This window comes from Pelophylax lessonae, assembly GCF_965119305.1.
Source record: "Pelophylax lessonae genome assembly, chromosome: 11".
NCBI classification, from domain to species: domain Eukaryota; kingdom Metazoa; phylum Chordata; class Amphibia; order Anura; family Ranidae; genus Pelophylax; species Pelophylax lessonae.
This window is the reverse complement of record NC_138778.1, coordinates 3,729,264-3,753,953: the sequence shown is the minus strand read 5'-3', so window position 1 is coordinate 3,753,953 and position 24,690 is coordinate 3,729,264. Positions and strand designations below refer to the sequence as shown.

Here is a 24,690-nt window from a genome sequence, read left to right as displayed (position 1 = left end):
ATAGGGATTCACAATATAATTGTTTGATACAATTGTTTCAATGAAAGATTCAGATTTTCCCAGGAATTGATTGCAGTATAATTGAGAAATCGCATTTTATGCAGGTAGCGGGTCCTGGATGGAAAATAAGGCTTTTGCTGTATCGAATGATTGTTTTCAAGTAAAGGACCATTTGTAACATTCGATCTCTGATTGATACTTTGTATATCCTCTATATATGGCCAGCATGAGGCTGCAGGTGAACATCTGGTATACAGCAGGTGACACCCAACAATTTCAAGTAACGTTGGCGACTATCAGACTCTCCCAGCGTCTTTGGAAAACACAAAAGTGGGAGGAGCTTATTATCATAAGGGCGATTTTCCAGCGTGCTGAACCTCCCTCAGCAAGAAGGAACCAATCATTTTCTCTGCTAAGAGAGGAGAGACCAAAGTATAGTGAAACATTTAACACATGTACAGTATATGAGATGATATAATACTGTACGCTGCTAAAATCACTGGGGTGAGGATTGTGGCTCCCAGTGCCTAAAACAAGTTACTGTAACCACACTGTAGCTCTCAGTGCCTGAAACATGTTACAATGATTGCACTATGGCTCCCAGTGTCTAAAACATGTGGCAGTGGCAGCACCATGGCTCCCAGGGCCTGAAACATGTGGCAGTGGCAGCACCATGGCTCCCAGGGCCTGAAACACGTGGCAGTGACAGCACTATAGCTTCCATTTCTCTGGCTCTCATGGCCATATAAGGGCTTCATTATGCCGATTAGAATTTATGACTTTACTGGCTGCATACTTGTCAGTCATATGGGGACAGTGATGGCTGGGCATATTGGGTGCGGAAGGATGTTAGCAATTGCTGCCCTCATACTTTTCTCATGACAGGGTCCCTTTAAGACACAGCCTCCATTAGTTCTGGCAGCGGCCCCCAGGCCGGCCCACTGGGCACACATGCGGTTTTATTATTATTGGCAGCGGTAAGACAGACGGCTGATCTCTGCCCACAGCAGTCCAGAGGATGAGATATCTGCAGAGTAAATATAGGTGCAGCCAGGAGTCACCTGACCCCGCCAGACGGCCAACCATGACTGCACGGGACAAAGACAGTTCATGGCTCTGCCAGCCGCCAGTCATTGCCCCCTCATGATGGGCATAGCGGGTGTACAGACCCAGGAACTCAGCACAGGGATGGAGGGAACCCCTCATAATGGGCACAGCAGGTGTACAGACCCAGGAACTCAGCACAGGGATGGGGGGAACCCCTCATAATGGGCACAGCGGGTGTACAGACCCAGGAACTCAGCACAGAGATGGGGGGAACCCCTCATAATGGGCACAGCGGGTGTACAGACCCAGGCACTCAGCACAGGGATGGGGGAACCCCTCATAATGGGCACAGTGGTGTACAGACCTGGGAACTCAGCACAGGGATGGTGGGAACCCCTCATAATGGGCACAGCGGGTGTACAGACCCAGGCACTCAGCACAGGGATGGTGGGAACCCCTCATAATGGGCACAGCGGGTGTACAGACCCGGGAACTCAGCACAGGAATGGAGGGAACCCCTCATAATGGGCACAGCGGGTGTACAGACCCAGGCACTCAGCACAGGGATGGTGGGAACCCCTCATAATGGGCACAGCAGGTGTACAGACCCAGGAACTCAGCACAGGGATGGGGGGAACCCCTCATAATGGGCACAGCGGGTGTACAGACCCGGGAACTCAGCACAGCAATGAGGGAACCCCTCATAATGGGCACAGCGGGTGTACAGACCCGGGAACTCAGCACAGCAATGAGGGAACCCCTCATAATGGGCACAGCGGGTGTACAGACCCGGGAACTCAGCACAGGGATGGGGGAACCTCTCATAATGAACATCCCCCCCTGACTGTTACATTGTTTGTAGCTATAAATTTTATGCTACATTCGCACCCTTCGTATTGTACATCCGATGCGATTTGTTCCTTTTTGATGGGTGAATATTTTTGGCGTCTCTGTCCTTCGGAAGGCGCTGACACTTTCATTTTCAGGCGGGGGCGTTCCTCTGCCGGTGACCCCTTCGGACAGGCTGTGACCTCTGGGCACTCCGGTGACACGGGCCATCGCCAGGGATAGCAGTCTATCCGGAGATTAAAGGATTAGGAGGGGATGACATTTCATCAGCGGTGATCAGAAAGGGCAGACAGGCGTGCGGCGCCCCCCATTCATGACCCATGGAATTGTGCTGCGTAGACACCGCCGGCCTCCCGCCATTGAATAGGAGGATTCCAGCTGGTGTCACACTAAGCTGGGGCGCCCGGGACGCACACATAAGGATTACATGGAGGATCGGACGGATACAAAATCCACCATGCGTGTGACATGGAATCACGCCTCCCTCCTCCCCCCGTCAGTCTTGCACAGGTGTATCGGCTCCTCCCCCTTCAGTCTTGCACAGGTGTATCAGCTCCTCCCCTTCAGTCTTGCACAGGTGACCCGGCTCCTCCCCCTTCAATCTTGCACAGGTGTCCCGGCTCCTCCCCCTTCAGTCTTGCACAGGTGTCCCAGCTCCTCCCCCTTCAGTCTTGCACAGGTGTACGGCTCCTCCCCTTCAGTCTTGCACAGGTGTAGCGGCTCCTCCCCTTCAGTCTTGCACAGGTGTAGCGGCTCCTCCCCTTCAGTCTTGCACAGGTGTAGCGGCTCCTCCCCTTCAGTCTTGCACAGGTGTAGCGGCTCCTCCCCTTCAGTCTTGCACAGGTGTAGCGGCTCCTCTCCTGCCCTGAAACGGCTTCCTCTGATTTCCCCGCACACAGTGAGCTTCTCACCATGTGCATTAGAAGCTGCAGCAAGTCACATAAAGCCCCGCCCCATTTCCTGGAAGGACATCCAGCATCATCTAACACTTTCCTCCCCAGCCTGACCGTCCCTGGCCCCGCCCCTTTCCTTCATTGGATTTCAGTTCTTCCAATCATGGAGGCTCAGCATCACATGTGGGAGTTACCTACCTGTCCCCTGCCTAGGAGTAGCCACTCTTCCTCCACCTATCAAGGCATTTTAATATTTGCATTACTCACTGCTTCTATGGGGGGCGGAGGGCTCCTGGGAGGAGTATTGAGGTGGGGGGCTGGGATGTCTTCAGGAAACTTTTCACAGCCCCACCCACCAGCCATGATCTGCCCGCATTGCATAGAGAAGCGCAGAGATCCAGTGATGACATCATAATACCCCGCTGCGGGAAATCTTCCAATAGGCACACTTGTTCCAGTGACAGATAAGAGGGCCTTTCCCTCACTATGGATACATTTGCTTTACTTTGTGTTGTGTTCCCAGAACAGGAAGTGAAGGTCAATCACACCAGCGGGGACACAGGGATACAGCCCGACACAGGGAATAACCCCCTCCCCCAATCACAGGGATAGAGCCCGACACAGGGAATAACCCCCTCCCCCAATCACACCAGTGGGGACACAGAGATACCGCCCGGCACAGGGAATAACCCCCTCCCCCAATCACAGGGATACCGCCCGTCACAGGGAAAAACCCCCTCCCCCAATCACACCAGCGGGGACACAGTGATAGAGCCCGGCACAGGGAATAACCCCCTCCCCCACTCCATAAAAATGTAAAAAAGGTTTTTGGCTAGAGACAAAATTTAAAGCTTCACACTAGGCATAAAAAAACCTCTTATTGAAATATATTTCACAACAGCCATAAAGGATATAAATCAAGACAAGACCAGTTCTCCTTTAAGGGGGTGTGGCAGGGGGTGTGTCCTATGTCTACATACTTTTACTAATAGGTGTCCCTCATTTCCATTACAAAAAGTTGGGAGGTATATGAAACTACAGGAGGGGGCGGAGACAAGGACATACACCTTACCCTAAAGAGAGAGAGCATAGCTGTGGGAGGGGCCCAGCAGGCTCCACCCACTGTGGAAAACTACAGGAGGGGGCGGAGATAAGACCAGTCACCCTGCACAAGTAGAGAAAGAGAGCAGAGCTGTGGGAGTGGTCTATCAGGCTCCACCCACTACAGGCTGCCTGCAGAAAACTATAAGAGGGGGCAGAGACAAGACCAGTTTCCCTGCACAAGGAGAGAGGGCAGCAGTGAGCGGTCTTCATTACAGGAAGCTCAGGCACATTGAGACAATATTTGCTCACCCCGGAGTGCAGCTCAGAACGAACTATTTATCTCAATCGAATTATTTTTTATTTTTTTTTTTTAAAAAGTCTTTTAAAAAATGGAATCTTCTCCCGGGCCATATTCTTTTTTTTTTTTTCCTGAGCTGTCCAGCAGTGGGGCCCTCTCGCTCGCTCGCTCTCATCATCTCATGAATATTGCAGGCCGGCTGCGTGTAATGCGCTGGGATAAGAGGGCGCCCGGCAGGCGAGGCCTTCACACGAAATGCTCGGGAAGCGCAAGCCGCCAAGCGCTGGAAATTTATACGAATGGAAGACACTGAGGCAGAAGAATCCTGCGTGAGCTCCCCGGCGCGCTGCACAGGAGGGCTTTCAATTATTTACACTGTCTCTTTAAGTGTTAACCCCTGAGCGGCCAACAGAGGCGGAGTCAATGGCCCAGCAGTGCGGATCTGGAAGCCTTGCAGCACCCAATAGGCGCCCTGGGACTGGGAGCTCATCGTGGCCCCTCCCTCACCATACACGGATCCATTTTAAATTTCATTTACCTTTACAATAAGGTCAACTTTATCCATAAATGCCGGATTCAGCAGGCCTTTCACAGTGCCACACCCATACAGAGGGCGGGGCTGGGAACACAATGGTCTGTATTTTTATGGGTTCCATCATAGACTCAAGACAAACGCCAGATGCAAATTGCACCCGCCAAGTATGTAGACAGGGGCCCCTAATAAGAAGTGGAAGCTTTCTACATTCTTAAGGCTAATTCACACTAGCGGTTGGGGGGGGGGGGGGCAGTAAAACCCATTGGTTTTACCACCTCCCAACCCCCTTTAGCTGCAGAGGCAGTGGCCGGGGACGTACAGATGCTGAAGCAGGAATTCTGCCCCCTATTGCTTACAGCAGGCGGAGCACCCAACAAGTTCCACTCCAAGTCACCTGAAGCCAAACGCCTGAAACCCAAAAAAGTTCCGGAGCTTTCTTTTTTTTGTTGCAGATTTGCGCATTTTTATTCGCATAGAAATGAACGGAAACGCGCGCTTTCACGCAATTTTCTGCTCAGATGAAGAAATGTAAAATATATAAATAAAAATAGTAATTATATATATATATGGCGTAACGGAGGGGAAGTTTGAGGGGTAGAGAATTTATGCTAGGGAGGGGATTTTTTTTTTTTTTTTTTGAGGGGGAGGGGGGAAGCATATGTGGAATGAGAGGTTTTGAGCTAAGAATGTAGATTAGCGCTCTATTATTTTTTTTTTTGGGGGGGGGGGGGGGTTTGTTGACACATAACGCTCATACATCTTGGGGGGTACACTTTGTCATGTTCGCCCTGGCCTGTGATGACCTTGTCCCAGCACTGGTGGGAGGGGCCTATTATTACCCCCTGTTTATAAACTAGAACACTCGTATAAAACGATTCTGATACAATGTATCCAATAATGTAGTAGGGTGTCCCCGCCATCACTGCGCTCTGGGAGGGGCTACAATCTGCAACCTCCAATGGTATTGTATCCAGAAAGGAGAAATTATTTCCTGCTTTGCGGTAATTCCATCCTGTAAAGTAAAAGTGCGATCTTTTCTTTAATCCTCGCAGTCTGCGTGGGTGGAAGCATCCGATAGGTAAAGAGTTAATGAGTTTTTGCCTTTTATACTCTACACTTCGGCGTATCAAAACTGCAGCCCCGGGGGACGCCGGCTGACCGCACCGCGACCTGACGGGAACGGGAATTTTCCCCCAACTCAGCACGTGAGAGAATGGCGGCCCCACCCAGACCCCGCTAATGTGCTCAGGAATCCGCCCGCTACTTAAAGCGGAACTACACAGCATCTGAGCGCCACAAACCGAAAACTATCTGAACTCAAATTTAACCTCTTGGTCCTCAGCGGCTGAATATTTGTGCATAATAACACCGACATCGCTATGCCGAAAACGCACGACGTGCGCACTCCTGGCGCAGTGACCGGGGGCTCATGGAAAGTTGTCAATCACCGTTTGCAATGGGGACTTTTCTGATCATGTGACCGTCGTGACAGCCAGAAACCCTGCTCCGCCTCCCGGCATAGCAAACCCCTCAAAGGGCCGGCGGCAGCTGGCACCAGGAGGTTAATATTGCAAGCAAACTCCCCGCAATCATCCATGTCTCTACCCATCCATCCATCCATGTCTCCACCCATCTATCCATCCATGTCTCTACCCATCCATCCATCCATGTCTCCACCCATCTATCCATCCATGTCTCCACCCATCTATCCATCCATGTCTCTACCCATCCATCCATCCATGTCTCCACCCATCCATCCATCCATGTCTCCACCCATCCATGTCTCTACCCATCCATCCATGTCTCCACCCATCCATGTCTCCACCCATCCATGTCTCCACCCATCCATGTCTCCACCCATCCATGTCTCCACCCATCCATGTCTCCACCCATCCATGTCTCCACCCATCCATCCATTTCTCCATGTCTCCACCCATCTATGTCTCCACCCATCTATGTCTCCACCAATCTATGTCTCCACCAATCTATGTCTCCACCAATCTATGTCTCCACCAATCTATGTCTCCACCAATCTATGTCTCCACCAATCTATGTCTCCACCAATCTATGTCTCCACCAATCTATGTCTCCACCCATCTATGTCTCCACCCATCCATCCATGTCTCCACCCATCTATCCATCCATGTCTCTACCCATCCATCCATCCATGTCTCCACCCATCTATCCATCCATGTCTCCACCCATCTATCCATCCATGTCTCTACCCATCCATCCATCCATGTCTCCACCCATCCATCCATCCATGTCTCCACCCATCCATGTCTCTACCCATCCATCCATGTCTCCACCCATCCATGTCTCCACCCATCCATGTCTCCACCCATCCATGTCTCCACCCATCCATCCATTTCTCCATGTCTCCACCCATCTATGTCTCCACCCATCTATGTCTCCACCAATCTATGTCTCCACCAATCTATGTCTCCACCAATCTATGTCTCCACCAATCTATGTCTCCACCAATCTATGTCTCCACCAATCTATGTCTCCACCAATCTATGTCTCCACCCATCTATGTCTCCACCCATCCATCCATGTCTCCACCCATCCATTTCTCTACCCATCCATCCATGTCTCCACCCATCCATGTCTCCACCCATCCATGTCTCCACCCATCCATGTCTCCACCCATCCATGTCTCCACCCATCCATCCATTTCTCCATGTCTCCACCCATCTATGTCTCCACCCATCTATGTCTCCACCCATCTATGTCTCCACCCATCCATCCATGTCTCCACCTATCTATCCATCTATGTCTCCACCCATCCATCCATGTCTCCACCCATCTATGTCTCCACCCATCTATGTCTCCACCCATCCATCCATGTCTCCACCCATCCATCCATGTCTCCACCCATCCATCCATGTCTCCACCCATCCATAGTTACATAGTTAGTGAGGTTGAAAAAAGACATCCGTCCATCCAGTTCAACCTATGATGTGTGTGTGTGTTTGCTTTTAACCGTACATTGTATACCCCTGTATGTTGTACATTGTATACCCCTGTATGTTGTACATTGTATACCCCTGTGTGTTGTACATTGTATACCCCTGTATGTTGTACATTGTATACCCCTGTATGTTGTACATTGTATACCCCTGTATGTTGTACATTGTATACCCCTGTATGTTGTACATTGTATACCCCTGTATGTTGTACATTGTATACCCCTGTGTGTTGTACATTGTATACCCCTGTATGTAGTACATTGTATACCCCCTGTATGTTGTACATTGTACACCCCCTGTATGTTGTACATTGTATACCCCTGTATGTTGTACATTGTATACCCCTGTATGTAGTACATTGCATACCCCCTGTATGTTGTACATTGTATACCCCCTGTATGTTGTACATTGTATACCCCTGTATGTTGTACATTGTATACTCCTGTATGTTGTACATTGTATACCCCTGTGTGTTGTACATTGTATACCCCTGTATGTAGTACATTGTATACCCCTGTATGTTGTACATTGTATACCCCTGTATGTAGTACATTGCATACCCCCTGTATGTTGTACATTGTATACCCCCTGTATGTTGTACATTGTATACCCCTGTATGTTGTACATTGTATACTCCTGTATGTTGTACATTGTATACCCCTGTATGTTGTACATTGTATACCCCTGTATGTAGTACATTGTATACCCCCTGTATGTTGTACATTGTATACCCCCTGTATGTTGTACATTGTATACCCCCTGTATGTTGTACATTGTATACCCCCTGTATGTTGTACATTGTATACCCCTGTATGTTGTACATTGTATACCCCTGTATGTTGTACATTGTATACCCCTGTATGTTGTGGTCTTTAAGGTGCCCGTCTAATAGTTTTTTGAAACTATCAATGCTCCCTGCTGATACGACTGCTTGTGGAAGAGAATTCCACATCCTTACCGCTCTTACAGTGAAGAACCCCTTACGCACTTTAAGGTTAAACCGCCTTTCCTCTAGTTTTAGTGAGTGGCCACGTGTCTTATTGTATCTCCTTTCTCTGAATAGTTTGTTCCTTATCATCCATCTATGTCTCCACCCATCCATCTATGTCTCCACCCATCCATCTATGTCTCCACCCATCCATCTATGTCTCCACCACCCATCTATGTCTCCACCCATCCATCTATGTCTCCACCCATCCATCTATGTCTCCACCCATCCATCCATCCATCCATGTCTCCACCCATCCATGTCTCCACCCATCCATGTCTCCACCCATCCATCCATGTCTCCACCCATCCATCCATGTCTCCACCCATCCATCCATGTCTCCACCCACCCATCTATGTCTCCACCCACCCATCTATGTCTCCACTCACCCATCTATGTCTCCACTCACCCATCTATGTCTCCACTCACCCATCTATGTCTCCACCCACCCATCTATGTCTCCACTCACCCATCTATGTCTCCACCCATCCATCTATGTCTCCACCCATCCATCCATCCATGTCTCCACTCACCCATCTATGTCTCCACCCATCCATCTATGTCTCCACCCATCCATCTATGTCTCCACCCACCCATCTATGTCTCCACCCACCCATCTATGTCTCCACCCACCCATCTATGTCTCCACCCACCCATCTATCTCTCCACCCACCCATCTATGTCTCCACCCATCCATCTATGTCTCCACAGATCCATCCATCCATCCATGTCTCCACTCACCCATCTATGTCTCCACCCATCCATCTATGTCTCCACCCACCCATCCATCTATGTCTCCACCCACCCATCCATCTATGTCTCCACCCATCCATCCATGTCTCCACCCACCCATCCATGTCTCCACCCACCCATCCATGTCTCCATCTATTTCTCCATTCTTAATTTTGCTGAGAACTCGCTTTATTAAAAAAAAAAAAAACAACACCCAGTATTAATAGCAGGAGGCACCTTGAGTAAGGGCAGATGATCCAAGTAGCATTTAATGCCTGGAATCCATCTGCTCTTAGCTCAGGCATGCAGGCAGGAGGGTGTGCTTAGCTGAGAAATCCCCTCCTCCCCTCCTGTAGACTCCTGGAATGTATGAAATCATTTGCCTAGGCCAGAAACCAGGAATCTGCCCACCCAACACAGCGGCCATCGGTGCAGCCATCACAGCAGCCATCAGTACAGCCTATCAGTGCACCCATCACAGTGGCCATCAGTGCAGCCTATAAGTGTACCCGTCACAGCGGCCATCAGTGCAGCCTGTCAGTGTACTTGTCACAGCGGCCATCAGTACAGCCTATCAGTGTACTTGTCACAGTGGGCATCAGTACAGCCTATCAGTGTACCCGTCACAGCGGCCATCAGTGCAGCCTATCCGTGTACCCGTCACAATCGCCATCGGTGCAGCCTATCAGTGTACCCGTCACAGCGGCCATCAGTGCAGCCTATCAGTGTACCCATCACAACGGGCATCAGTGCAGCCTATCAGTGTACTTGTCACACGGGCCATCAGTGCAGCCTATCCGTGTACTTGTCACACCGCCCATCAGTGCAGCCTATCAGTGTACTTGTCACACGGGCCATCAGTGCAGCCTATCAGTGTACTTGTCACACCGGCCATCAGTGCAGCCTATCAGTGTACTTGTCACACCGGCCATCAGTGCAGCCTATCAGTGTACTTGTCACACGGGCCATCAGTGCAGCCTATCAGTGTACTTGTCACACCGGCCATCAGTGCAGCCTATCAGTGTACTTGTCACACCGGCCATCAGTGCAGCCTATCAGTGTACTTGTCACACCAGCCATCAGTGCAGCCTATCCGTGTACCCGTCACAGCGGCCATCAGTGCAGCCTATCCGTGTACCCGTCACAATCGCCATCGGTGCAGCCTATCAGTGTACCCATCACAACGGGCATCAGTGCAGCCTATCAGTGTACCCATCACAACGGGCATCAGTGCAGCCTATCAGTGTACTTGTCACACGGGCCATCAGTGCAGCCTATCAGTGTACTTGTCACACCGGCCATCAGTGCAGCCTATCAGTGTACTTTTCACTGACCGGCCATCAGTGCAGCCTATCAGTGTACTTTACACTGACAGGCTGCACCGGCCATCAGTGCAGCCTGTCAGTGTACTTGTCACACCGGCCATCAGTGCAGCCTATCAGTGTACTTGTCACACCGGCCATCAGTGCAGCCTATCAGTGTACTTGTCACACCGGCCATCAGTGCAGCCTATCAGTGTACTTGTCACACCGGCCATCAGTGCAGCCTATCAGTGTACTTGTCACACCGGCCATCAGTGCAGCCTATCAGTGTACTTGTCACACCAGCCATCAGTGCAGCCTATCAGTGTATGTCATCATATATATTTTGGCCTAAATTTATGAAGAAAAAATTTACTGATTTGCAAAATGTTATAATAGAATCATCAATGATTAAAAATCACCAAAATAAATCTCCATCTGTCCCAAAAAATAAAAATGTCACATGGGTACAGTGCTGCATGACTGCGCAATCGTCATTCAAAGTCTGACAGCGCTGAAAGCTGAGAATCAGCCCGGGCAGGAATGGGGGGGGGAGGGGGGAGGAGTGTCCGGTAATGAAGTTGTAAATAGACACAAAGTCGGCTGAAACTCTGGCCAACCAATCAGCTCGCCCGTCCCTAAATGCACCAATAAATACTTTGCACATCAGTGGCGCATCGCTACTCCTGGCCTTCATTTGTGAAAATGACAGAAACCAAGCCAAACAAACATGGCCACTCAGTCTGAGAATTCCCCCCCCCCCCCTCCTTCCCCCAACCCATCCCCCACCCGGCTAATCAACAGATTTGTCTGGCTGGATTTAGCCAATTAAATTGGATTCAGAGCATCGAGATTTATCATTAAGAGGGGATTAGAAGTGGCGATTTCATATATTGCGGCGGGCGGAAAGAAAAATGGCAGTTTAGGATTTGGAGGAAACAAATAGCGTTGAGGAGGGGGGGGGGTGGGGGTGTCAGTTAACCCCTTACAGCCAAAGAGCACCTGTCACTATACAAGTCTGAGAGTTTTTGTTGGCTGGAAACCTCCACCAATCGCTATACGAGGAAGCAATTCACAACGCCATATTTCTGAAGAGAACAAAATAGAATAGAAAAATAAAAGAATAGAATAGAATAGATTAGAATAGAAAATAAAATAGAAAAAAATAGAATAGAAAATAAAGAAATAGAATAGAAAAGAATAGAGTAAAACAGAATAAAATAGGACTAGAAAAAAAAGAACAGAACAAAAAAGAGAATAGAAATTAAAGGGATAGAATAGAAAAAAAAAGATGATCAAACAAAAAGAATAGTTAAAAACAGAACAAAATGTAATAGAAAACAAAAGAATAACAGAATAAAACAGAGTAGAACATAAAGGGATAGAATATAAAAGGAAAAGATAAGAATAGAAAACAATAGAGTAAAACAACAAAATAGAATAGAAAAAAAGAACAGAATAAAATTGAAAATAAAGGAATAGAATAGAATAAAATAAAAAGGAATACAACCATCTTCTGAAATTTGAATTTCAAATAGAATAAATTAGATTTGGAATGGAGTAAAATAAGCAATATAATAGAATAAAATAGAAATAATATAATTATCTTCCGAAATTCAAAACAGAATAAAAATTAAGATTTGAATAGAATAGAAAAGAATACATTAGAAAAGAATGGACAATAAAAGAACAGAATAAAATAGAATAGTATAGAATAGATTAGCATAGAATAAAATAGAAAGAATATAACCAACTTCTGAAATTCGAATTTCAAATAGAATAAATTTGATTTGGAAAATAATAGAATAAGCAACAGAATAGAATAAAATATAAAGAATATAACCATCTTCCGAAATTCAAAAAGAATAGATTCAGATTTGAAAAGAATGGAAAAGAATAGATTAAAATAGAATGGAAAATAAAAGAACAGCACAAGAAAAGAATAAAATAGAATAGTATAGAATAAACAAAATATTTGAATAGAATAAAATAGAATGATTATAGCCGTCTTCAAAAATTCAAATTTTGAATAGAAAAGAATACAAATAAAAATAGAATAGAATAGAATAGAATACAAAAAGAATAGAAAGAATATAACCATCTTCCAAAATTAGAATACATTTGAATTTGAAGAGAATAGAATATAATTAAAGAGTATAGAATAGAAAAACAACAGAATAAAATAGAATATAACTATCTTCCAAAATTCAATTTTCGAATAGAATAAATTCAAATTCAAATGGAATTCGGTTCAAATTCCATTCGAAATTTTGGATTCAAATCAAATTTGAACAAAACAAATTCCGAAAATGAATTAAATTATTTGAATACATTTTCTTATTCTGCACACGTCTAATGGCATTCATGCCGCATGAAGGACCAGGATTTGGGAGGGTGGGTGTGGCTCTGCGAGGGTGGGCGGGATCTAACAAACTTTACAAAACAATTCTCGCAATTTTGCATCACTGTAATACACGCCAGGCTTAGATCTCCATCGACTTTAATGGGACTTCTGGTTCATAAATGATCTCAGAGGACTACAAAACACCTCCACTCATACAGGAGAGGAGAGGAGGAGTGGTTTTGTTGTCCTGTCCTAGGGTGACAACACTTATTATATTGTATCTATGGGGGGAGCAGTGTTGTCACCCTAGGACAGTAAGTGTGTTACGGACAGGAAACTTCCTGTGGCCGATAGCCTGCAGTGACCGCGGCTTTAACGCAGCGGTACGGCGAATCCACCAAATGCTGCTCTGTGATTGGCTGTTATGGGTTTACACTCTTTGCACTCGGATATCACTTACCTTGGCCAACTTGGCTTTCTGTCCCATTGAGGCCTCCAGGTCTTCGTTGACGCGGTCGAGCAGCCACAGCAGAAACTCTAAGGCATCGTGTTGTGAGTTCCCCCGGAACTGGGAGCCATATTTGGAGACGGCGTTCTGGAAAAGAGAAGGAGCACGGTCAGTGATTACCAAGTCGTAGAAACCGCCCAGTCGCCTTACGTGTGCGTCCATTTACTGAACCAAGTCTGAATGACACAATGTAGACTAAGGAAGGAAAGGTATACATTGTATCTCATTACTTCCTCTACTGTCAGAGCGCCATTACCTATTGCTGGTGGCATCATCCTATTACTGTCAGCAAGTTGGTGTAGGGATCTGCTGCCCTCTACTGTTAGCTGCTAATATCACTGTGTTATGTATAATTATGTATGCACCTCCTGTCCCTGGGTTGTTGGTTTTATAAACCTTGGAAGGAGGAAGTGGAGAGAAAGAGAACTGAGCCGCATGGTCATTTAGACACAGGAGCTGCTAATGCCTGGTACACACCATCAGTTTTTTTTTTTGTACAACGAAAAAAACTGAGGAGCTTGGGAGGAGCTCACTGTACTAACTATCCGATGTTAGTACAGCAATATCCCCACTGAGTTATTGTGTTCTGACAGGGGGACCGCCCACTCACCAGAACACACCAGTCAGCGGTCACAGCCATTGCCTTCTGTCGGACAGGCTGGTGTTCACACGGGCCGAATGTTGGCCGGTTTCTGTTGAACCGGCAAATATTCTGCCCGTGTGTACGGCGTTTTACGACAGGACACGGATATTCTGCCCGTGTGTACGGGGCTTTATGACAGGACACGGATATTCTGCCTGTGTGTTCAGGGCTTTATGACAGGACACGGATATTCTGCCTGTGTGTACGGGGCTTTATGCTGCTGTATTTTCACCCAGATCAGAAGCAGAAACTATTAGGCAAGTATTCAAGTTTTAATGGATTAGCTGCAGCTGCCCATCGCTTCTTTACTGTGTATCTATATCCTTGCGACAGAGTATCTCTGTGCTATTGTTAGCCGCATGCGATTCTTTACTTTCCGAATCGAAAATTCGGAAGAATTTTTTCATTATTTGGAAATGACAGCGTATCCGAATTCCAAATCACAATAGTAACGAATGTAAACGAATCCTCCAAAATAACAAATTTCAAATTTGGAAACAAATGTAAAATGTAAATATGTTGTAATTCTTAGATGTGAAAAATTCAGCAGCCGCGTTCAAATCAAAGAAAATTCTGATTGGAATGCTGATTCCAATTTTTCAAATTCAGGCAAATTTGGAAAATTTGAATCTAATTTGAAAATGAATAAACAAAACAAAACTCATAGAAATCCGTAAACTAATTTAACTAAACAAAATTAGTTAATTTAACTAACTGAACTAAGTTTTTCATTCTGCACACGTTTGCCCATTGTTATTATCTCACATGCACAGTGCCAGATAGCTAGGTCTGTGCTGGTGTAGGTACAGTATATCACAAAAGTAAGTACACCCTTCACATTTTTGTAAATGATTTATTCTATCTTTTCATGTGACAACACTGAAGAAATGACACTTTGCTACAATGTAAAGTAGTGAGTGTACAGCTTGTATAACAGTGTAAATTTACTGTCCCCTCAAAATAACTCAACACACAGCCATTAATGTCTAAACCGCTGGCAACAAAAGTGAGTACACCCCTAAGTCAAAATGTCCAAATTAAGCCCAATTAGCCATTTTTACTCCCTGGTGTCATGTGACTCGTTAGTGTTACAAGGTCTCAGGTGTGAATGGGGAGCAGGTGTGGTAAATTTGGTGTTATCGCTCTCACTCTCTCATACTGGTCACTGGAAGTTCAACATGGCACCTCATGGCAAAGAACACTCACTACTTTACATTGTATCAAAGTGTCATTTCTTCAGTGTTGTCACATGAAAAAATAGAATAAAAATATTTACAAAAATGTGAGGGGTGTACTTACTTTTGTCAGATAGCGTATGTAGTAATCACCTTCCAGTATATAGTGGGGAAAATAATGATTTGCTCCCCTGCAGATTGTGTAAGTTTGCCCACTTACAAAGAAATGGGGGGTGTATCATTTTTATCATCGGTGTATTTTATATGATAGAGACAGAATATCAACCAAAAATCCAGAAAAAACACATGATACAAATGTTATAAATGGAGTTGCAGTTCAGGGAGTAAAATAAGTATTTGATCCCCTACCAACCAACAATAATTCTGCCTCCCACAGACTGGCTACAGTAGGGGCTCATGTGTTACACAGATTAGTTCTGTCAATGTAAGAAGGAGCTCCTAATGACAACTCGTTATGTGTATAGAAGACACCCGTGCACAGAATCTCTTTCCTCCAATCACAGCTCACCATCATGGGAAGACCAATCACAGCTCACCATCATGGGAAGACCAAAGAGATGTCAGAGGAGGTCAGGGAGAAGATTGGAGACCGGCACAAGGCTGGAATGGCTACAAGACCATCAGCAAGAAGCTTGGTGAGAAGGAGAAAACTGTTGGAGCGATTATTCACAAATGGAAGAAATACACAGGAGGAGCTTGTGAATGATCTCAAGGCAGTTGGGACCACAGTCACCGAACAAATTATTGATAACACAATACACCGCCATGGATTGAAATCCTGCAGCGCCTGCAAGGTCCCCCTCAGGAAGACACATGTACAGACCCGTCTGAAGTTTGCCAATGAATATCTAAATGATTCAGAGAAGGACTGGGAGAAAAAGTGCTGTGGTCAGATGAGACCAAAATTGAGCTCTTTGGCATTAACTTGACTCACCGTCTTTGAAGGAAGAAAAATGCTGACTATGACCCTAAGAACACCATCCCTACAGTCACCGTCCCTACAGTCACCGTCCCTACAGACTCCATCCCTACAGTCCCCATCCCTACAGACTCCATCCCTACAGACACCTTCCCTACAGTCCCCATCCCTACAGACTCCGTCCCTACAGCCACCGTCCCTACAGTCACCGTCCCTACAGTCACCGTCCCTACAGACACCGTCCCTACAGACACCGTCCCTACAGTCACCGTCCCTACAGACACCGTCCCTACAGACACCTTCCCTACAGACACCTTCCCTACAGACACCTTCCCTACAGACACCTTCCCTACAGACACCGTCCCTACAGACACCGTCCCTACAGACTCCATCCCTACAGACACCTTCCCTACAGACACCTTCCCTACAGTCCCCATCCCTACAGACTCCATCCCTACAGACACCTTCCCTACAGACACCTTCCCTACAGTCCCCATCCCTACAGACTCCATCCCTACAGCCACCGTCCCTACAGTCACCGTCCCTACAGTCACCGTCCCTACAGTCACCGTCCCTACAGACACCGTCCCTACAGACACCGTCCCTACAGTCCCCATCCCTACAGCCACCGCCCCTACAGCCACCGCCCCTACAGACACCGTCCCTACAGACACCGTCCCTACAGACACCGTCCCTACAGTCTCCATCCCTACAGACACCGTCCCTACAGACACCTTCCCTACAGACACCATCCCTACAGACACCATCCCTACAGACACCATCCATACAGACACCATCCCTACAGCCACCGCCCCTACAGACACCGTCCCTACAGACACCGTCCCTACAGACACCGTCCCTACAGACACCGTCCCTACAGACACCGTGCCTACAGTCACCGTGCCTACAGTCACCGTCCCTACAGTCACCGTCCCTACAGTCACCGTCCCTACAGACACAACAGACTCCATCCCTACAGTCACCGTCCCTACAGACACCGTCCCTACAGTCACCGCCCCCACAGTCACCGCCCCCACAGTCACCGCCCCCACAGTCACCGCCCCCACAGTCACCACCCCCACAGTCACCGTCCTTACAGACACCATCCCTACAGTCACCGTCCCTACAGTCACCGTCCCTACAGTCACCTTCCCTACAGTCACCTTCCCTACAGTCACCTTCCCTACAGTCACCTTCCCTACAGACACCTTCCCTACAGACACCTTCCCTACAGACACCTTCCCTACAGACACCTTCCCTACAGACACCTTCCCTACAGACACCTTCCCTACAGTCACCATCCCCACAGTTACAGTCCCTACAGTCACCGTCCCTACAGTCACCATCCCCACAGTTACAGTCCCTACAGTCACCGTCCCTACAGTCACCATCCCCACAGTTACAGTCCCTACAGACTCCATCCCTACAGACACCGTCCCTACAGTTACAGTCCCTACAGACTCCATCCCTACAGACACCGTCCCTACAGTCACCGTCCCTACAGACACCGTCCCTACAGACACCGTCCCTACAGTCACCGTCCCTACAGTCACCGTCCCTACAGTCACCTTCCCTACAGACACCTTCCCTACAGTCACCGTCCCTACAGTCACCGTCCCTACAGACACCTTCCCTACAGACACCTTCCCTACAGACACCTTCCCTACAGTCACCGTCCCTACAGTCACCGTCCCTACAGTCACCGTCCCTACAGTCACCGTCCCCACAGACACCGTCCCCACAGACACCGTCCCCACAGACACCGTCCCCACAGACACCGTCCCTACAGTCACCGTCCCTACAGACACCGTCCCTACAGTCACCGTCCCTACAGTCACCTTCCCTACAGTCACCATCCATACAGTCAAGCACGGAGGTGGAAACATGATGCTTTGGGGTTGTTTCTCTGATAAAGGTATCGGCCGACTTTTCCGCATTGGGAGTCCAATGGGCGGGGCCATGTATTGTAAAATCTTCTATGAGAACCTTCTTTTCTCAGCCAGAACACTGAAAATGCATCATGGATGGGTCTTCCAGCATGACAATGACCCAAAACATATCACCAAGGCAACAAAGGAGTGGCTCAAGAAGAAGCACATTAGGGTCATGGAGTGACCTAGCCAGTCTCCAGACCTTCATCCTATAGAAAATTTATGGAGGGAATTGAAACTTCGAGTTGCCAAGCGACAGCCAAGAATCCTTAAGGATTTAGAAAAGATCTGTAAAGAAGAGTGGACCAAAATCCCTCCTGAGATGACGAGGCTCTTTACCATGTGATCAGCTGTGGAAATGCCGGTTATTGGCACACTGACAGCATGTGAGGAGAGGAGAGCCGGTAAGTATCAGTCCTCAGCAAGGATATCCACACTCACAATTAGGGCACTGATTATCAGTGTCCTAATAATCAGTGCAGCCCCAACAGTGCCCACCATTGCTGCCTGTCAGTGCCTCCTCATCAATGCCAACTATCAGTGCCCAATAATGCCGCCTGTCAGTGCCTCCTCATTAGTGCCTATCTTTCCCCATCAGTGCTGCATATTAGTGTCTCCTCATTAGTGCAACCTATCAGTGCCCATCAGTCCCTATCACTGCCCATTAGTGCCACCTATCTGTTCCATCAGTACTATCAATGCCACCTATCAGTGCCATCAGTACCTCCCCATCAGTGCCAACTATCAGTGCTACCTATCAGTGCCTCCTCATTAGTGCCTATCAGTGTCCATCAATACTGCATATTAGTGCCTCCTCACCAGTGCCACCTATCAGTGCCCATCAGTTTTTATTAGTGCCATCAGTGCCACCTGTCTGTTCTATCAGTACCTCTTCATCAATGCCAGCTATCAGTGCCCATTAGTGCCCATCATGGCTGCCCCATCAGCACACATCAATAAAGGTGAAAAATGCTGCAGTTGTGTATGCCCTGCACAACTGCAACAAACAATCTGGGTTTGACATGCAAACATGGCTTCTCTGTCCAATGGACAGAAGGGGGTGGGGCAGTGACACCGGTCATTCTGGGTTTGACATGCAAACATGGCTTCTCTGTCCAATGAACAGAAGGGGGCGGGGCAGTGACGCCTGGCAATCTGGGTTTGAAATGCAAACATGGCTTCTCTGTCCAATGAGCAGAAGGGGGCGAGGCAGTGACACCGGTCATTCTGGGTTTGACATGCAAACATGGCTTCTTTGTCCAATAAGCATAATGGGGCGGAGCAGTAACACCTGTCAATGTGGGTTTGACATGCAAACATGCCTTTCCTGTCCAATGAACAGAGGGGGGTGGGGCAGTGGCACACAAAACTGCAAGATTAGAACATGCAAACCCCCCTGATGGCAGGTAAAACAATTCCAATAATTGATTTAACAGCTCGCATCGCATTGTGTTGAGCCTAATATGTTTTTGAACCCCCCCTCCCCTTAAAGTGCCCCCCCCCCTCCACCGCAGAGTCCCCCTGAGGCAGATTCCGAACCTCTGAGTATCGGTGGAAAGGAATCCGGCCGGCGTGACGATAATAAGCGCACTGCCCAGTCCAGTTGTGGCACACTGAGCCATTGTGTGAGCTCAACAAACCGGTTAGATGAGTCTCAGTCACTTCCAGCTCAGGAGGCAGACAATGCCTTAACCCTCGCCATGCCAGGGAGCGCTCCCCCCCCCCCCAACACCATAAATGGTTTCTGCCATTTCTTTTTATTTGAAATGCGTTGCCCTTCCTGCTTAAAGGGGAACACACGCATCGATAACAAGCCGCTCTACCTGAAAAAGAGTTTTATTCACTTCTATAAGTATAGAATACGCCGGCCGGTTCACCTCATCGCCTCCAAAAATACGCGTGTCTTCCGCACGGCGCAGAACGCATGTTTAGCGTGGAATGAAACGCTTTGCGTGCGTTTTACATTTATTCCCTTCCTGCATGAAAAACGCATTTATATGTACTTTGCGCTTTTATTGCGTTTTCAATGCATTGTCATTGGCTAGAATGTTGCGCACTTTTTTTTTTTTTTACCAAAAAGCAGCGAATCGGAATTTGCAAAACCGCAACGCATCTCCTAACGCAAAACGCGGACGCAGCGAGCGTCACGGACTATAATGGTAACTCATTCTCGTGTGCGATCCCACGGAAAACACGGCTCTGGACATTTCAAGTCAGCCCAATCCAAAGTGAGATTTCATTTGTGGGCGGAGTCTGACAGGCTGGGCCAGCCATTGGCTTATATTGCAATGGCGTCTCTGATGGTGAGATTTCGCCGTCAGAGTTCCCTCCCACCTTGGGGTGTCAGTAAATCTCCCATTGGACAGATGGGGAAATGTTGAACCCCCGAGACGTCAGGAGGGGGCGCTCCTCCAGACAGACGCGTTTCTTTTTCCGAAATGCGTTGCTCCACTTGCTTAAAGGGGAAACGTTGCATAAATAACACAAAGACAACAGAGGACGCTCTGTCTGTGCGCCCGTCCATCTTCAGCCCCATCCCCCTCACAGAGATCACAGGGCTCCCCATGACTATGCTTATTTCTCCAGAAGAACAGCGCCATCTTTATTCAGGCATCATCCACATGCTGGCTCAGAGATGACACAATTATGGGTGTGTTCAGAAAGGTCTGACATGGATCCGCCCCCTGCTGCAGAGGAAGGGGGAGAGACTGAGGAAATGCCTTCTCCTTCTACAAAGTTACAATGTACAGTCTGATCACTAGGGGAGGGGAGACTGAGGAAATGCTTCCTCCTCCTTCTACAAAGATACAATGTACAGTCTGATCACTGCGGGAGGGGAGACTGAGGAAATGCTTCCTCCTCCTTCTACAAAGATACAATGTACAGTCTGATCACTGCGGGAGGGGAGATTGAGGAAATGCCGCCTCCTCCTTCTACAAAGATACAATGTACAGTCTGATCACTGGGGGGAGGAGACTGAGGAAATGCCTCCTCCTCCTTCTACAAAGTTACAATGTATAGTCTGATAACTGGGGGAGGGGAGACTGAGGAAATGCATCCTCCTTCTACAAAGTTACAATGTACAGCCTGATCACTGGAGGGGGGAGGGGACTAAGGAAATGTCTCCTCCTCCTACAAAGTTACAATGTACAGTCTGATCACTGGGGGAGGGGAGACTGAGAAAATGCTTCCCCCTCCTTCTACAAAGTTACAATGTACAGTCTGATCACTGCGGGAGGGGAGACTGAGGAAATGCCTCCTCCTCCTTCTACAAAGTTACAATGTACAGTCTGATCACTGCGGGAGGGGAGATTGAGGAAATGCCGCCTCCTCCTTCTACAAAGTTACAATGTACAGTCTGATCACTGGGGGAGGGGAGACTGAGGAAATGCCTCCTCCTCCTACAAAGTTACAATGTACAGTCTGATCACTAGGGGAGGGGAGACTGAGGAAATGCTTCCTACTCCTTCTACAAAGATACAATGTACAGTCTGATCACTAGGGGAGGGGAGACTGAGGAAATGCCCCTCCTCCTACAAAGTTACAATGTACAGTCTGATCACTGGGGGAGGGGAGACTGAGGAAATGCTTTCTCCTCCTCCTACATAGTTACAATGTACAGTCTGATCACTGGGGGAGGGGAGACTGAGGAAATGCCTCCTCCTGCCTGCAGCAGACTGATGACATCTCAGCCTAGGCGGAGTCAATGCCTGGAGTTCAGGGATGATAAAAGGGGAGGAGCTTGTGTGAGAAATGTTGCTGTATATTGTGACGGGTTCCCTTTAAGGGAACGCAATGCTGCCGTGCGCTATTTCTAACAAGGCGAAGTTGGTCGTAAAGTAAACGAGCGCCATTGTTGTGAGACGGTGGGCGCTGGCGAATCGTCAGACGCTCCTCCAATGGTGACCTTTCCAGGAAGGAACTCTTTCTGCAAAACCACGAATATATAATGTGACGCTGCCGGTCCCCGCGCTGCCATGAAGATGGGCGTGTGAATAACTTTCGTCACCGCGCCGCGAGCCGCTGACCGTCCACCAATCAAAAAGCGTTTTGTCCTGCAGGCGGCTCCGTGGATCACATGATGGGAATGAGGAAACGTTTATAAATAAATACAAATCTTCTCACAATATTAGTTACTAAAAATAGAAAAAGGAAACGTCACCGAGATCCGCGCTGAGCCTTCCCGCCGCTGTGGTTGGGTCACCTGAATTCCCAGGGTGGAGGTCACATGGCGGATTATACAAACATTTGTGAGCAAAAAAAAAATCAGTTTAATACATACAGTATCTGACAAAAGTAAGTACACCCCTCATTTTTTGTAAATATTTTATTCTATCTTTTCATGTGACAACACTGAAGAAATGAGACTTTGCTACAATGTAAAGTAGTGAGTGTACAGCTTGTATAACAGTGTAAATTTACTGTCCCCTCAAAATAACTCAACACACAGCCATTAATGTCTAAACCGCTGGCAGCAAAAGTCAGTACACCCCTAAGTGACAATGTCCAAATTGGGCCCAAAGTGTCAATATTTTGTGTGGCCGCCATTATTTTCCAGCACTGCCTTAACCCTCTTGGGCATGGAGTTCACCAGAGCTTCACAGGTTGTCACTGGAGTCCTCTTCCCCTCCTCCATGATGACATCACAGAGCTGGTGGATGTTAGAGATCTTCCCCTCCTCCACCTTCTGTTTGAGGATCCCCCACAGATGCTCAATAGGGTTTAGGTCTGGAGAAATGCTTGGCCAGTCCATCACCTTTACCCTCAGCTTCTTTAGCAAGGCAGTGGTCATCTTGGAGGTGTTTGGGGTCGTTATGTTGGAATACTGCCCTGCCCCCCAGTCTCTGAAGGGAGGGGATCATGCTCTGCTTCAGTATGTCACAGTACATGTTGGCATTCATGGTTCCCTCAATGATCTGTAGCTCCCCAGTGCCGGCAGCACTCATGCAGCCCTAGACCATGACACTCCCACCACCATGCTTGACTGTAGGAAGACACACTTGTCTTTGTACTCCTCACCTGGTTGCCCCCACACACGCCTGACACCATCTGACATCAAATAAGTTTATCTTGGTCTCATCAGAGCACAGGAGATGGTTCCAGTAATCCATGTCCTTAGTCTGCTTGTCTTCAGCAAACTGTTTGCAGGCTTTCTTGTCCATCATCTTTAGAAGAGGCTTCCTTCTGGGATGACAGCCATGCAGACCAATTTGATGCAGTGTGCGGCGTATGGTCTGAGCACTGACAGGCTGACCCCTCCCCCACCCCTTCATCCTCTGCAGCAATGCTGGCAGCACTCATACGTCTATTTCCCAAAGACAACCTCTGGATATGACGCTGAGCACGGCACTCAACTTCTTTGGTGGACCATGGCGAGGCCTGTTCTGAGTGGAATCTGTCCTGTTAAACCGCTGTATGGTCTTGGCCACCGTGCTGCAGCTCAGTTTCAGGGTCTTGGCAATCTTCTCATAGCCTAGGCCATCTTTATGTAGAGCAACAATTCTTTTTTTTTTTTTTCAGATCCTCAGAGAGTTCTTTGCCATGAGGTGCCATGTTGAACTTCCAGGGACCAGTATGAGAGAGTGAGAGCGATAACACCAAATTTAACACACCTGCTCCCCATTCACACCTGAGACCTTGTAACACTAACGAGTCACATGACACCGGGGAGGGAAAATGGCTAATTGGGCCCAATTCGGACATTGTCACTTAGGGGTGTACTGACTTTTGTTGCCAGCGGTTTAGACATTAATGGCTGTGTGTTGAGTTATTTTGAGGGGACAGTAAATTTACACTGTTATACAAGCTGTACACTCACTACTTTACATTGTAGCAAAGTCTCATTTCTTCAGTGTTGTCACATGAAAAGATAGGAAAAAATATTTACAGAAATGTGAGGGGTGTACTTACTTTTGTCAGATACTGTGAAGAGACTCCGCCTCCTGAGCCAATCAGTCCCATGTGACGGCTGCAGAGCGATTCTATGTGAGTGGGTGCGATTCGCTGCAAGAGGCCGCAACCTCCCATTGCTTTCAATGAGGCCGCCTACTCACAGCTAATTGTGGGACCCCCCCCTCCCCCCACCGGTTATGGCAGGTAATGGCGGGGGCATCGGTGGGGGTGGATGAGGAGAATAAAAGGATTCACAACTATAGAGAACAAATAAACTTCAGCCAATAATAAGGATGAAACAAAGATACAATCAATCTGCACCTTTCTCATCAGAGTCCCCCTTATATTAGAGTCTCTATCCGAGTCTTCCCCCCTCCCCCTCCTTATATCAGAGTCCCTATTAATGTCCCCTTTACATCAGAGTCCCCCCTTACCTCAGAGCCACCATCAGAGTTTATTTTTTACTTCAGGGTCCCCTCACACCCTAGAGGCCCTTTTAGAGTCCCCCCTTACATCAGGGTCCCCTCTATTATCAAGGTCCAACCCCCGCCTCCCCTGTCTCCGTCCCCATTAGCATCCCCCCTTACATCAGGGTTTC

General features: G+C 47.8%; 1 protein-coding gene across 1 annotated transcript in view; it reads right to left on the bottom strand.

Annotated features, from left to right (window-relative positions):
• The window catches only part of USP43 (ubiquitin specific peptidase 43), a 74,718-nt gene that overhangs the window by 35,482 nt on the left and 14,546 nt on the right, over positions 1–24,690 (bottom strand). Inside the window, exon 2 of the mRNA XM_082272715.1 lies at positions 13,464–13,598. Coding sequence (XP_082128841.1) covers positions 13,464–13,598 — 135 coding nt within the window. The remainder of the gene's footprint in view (positions 1–13,463; positions 13,599–24,690) is intronic.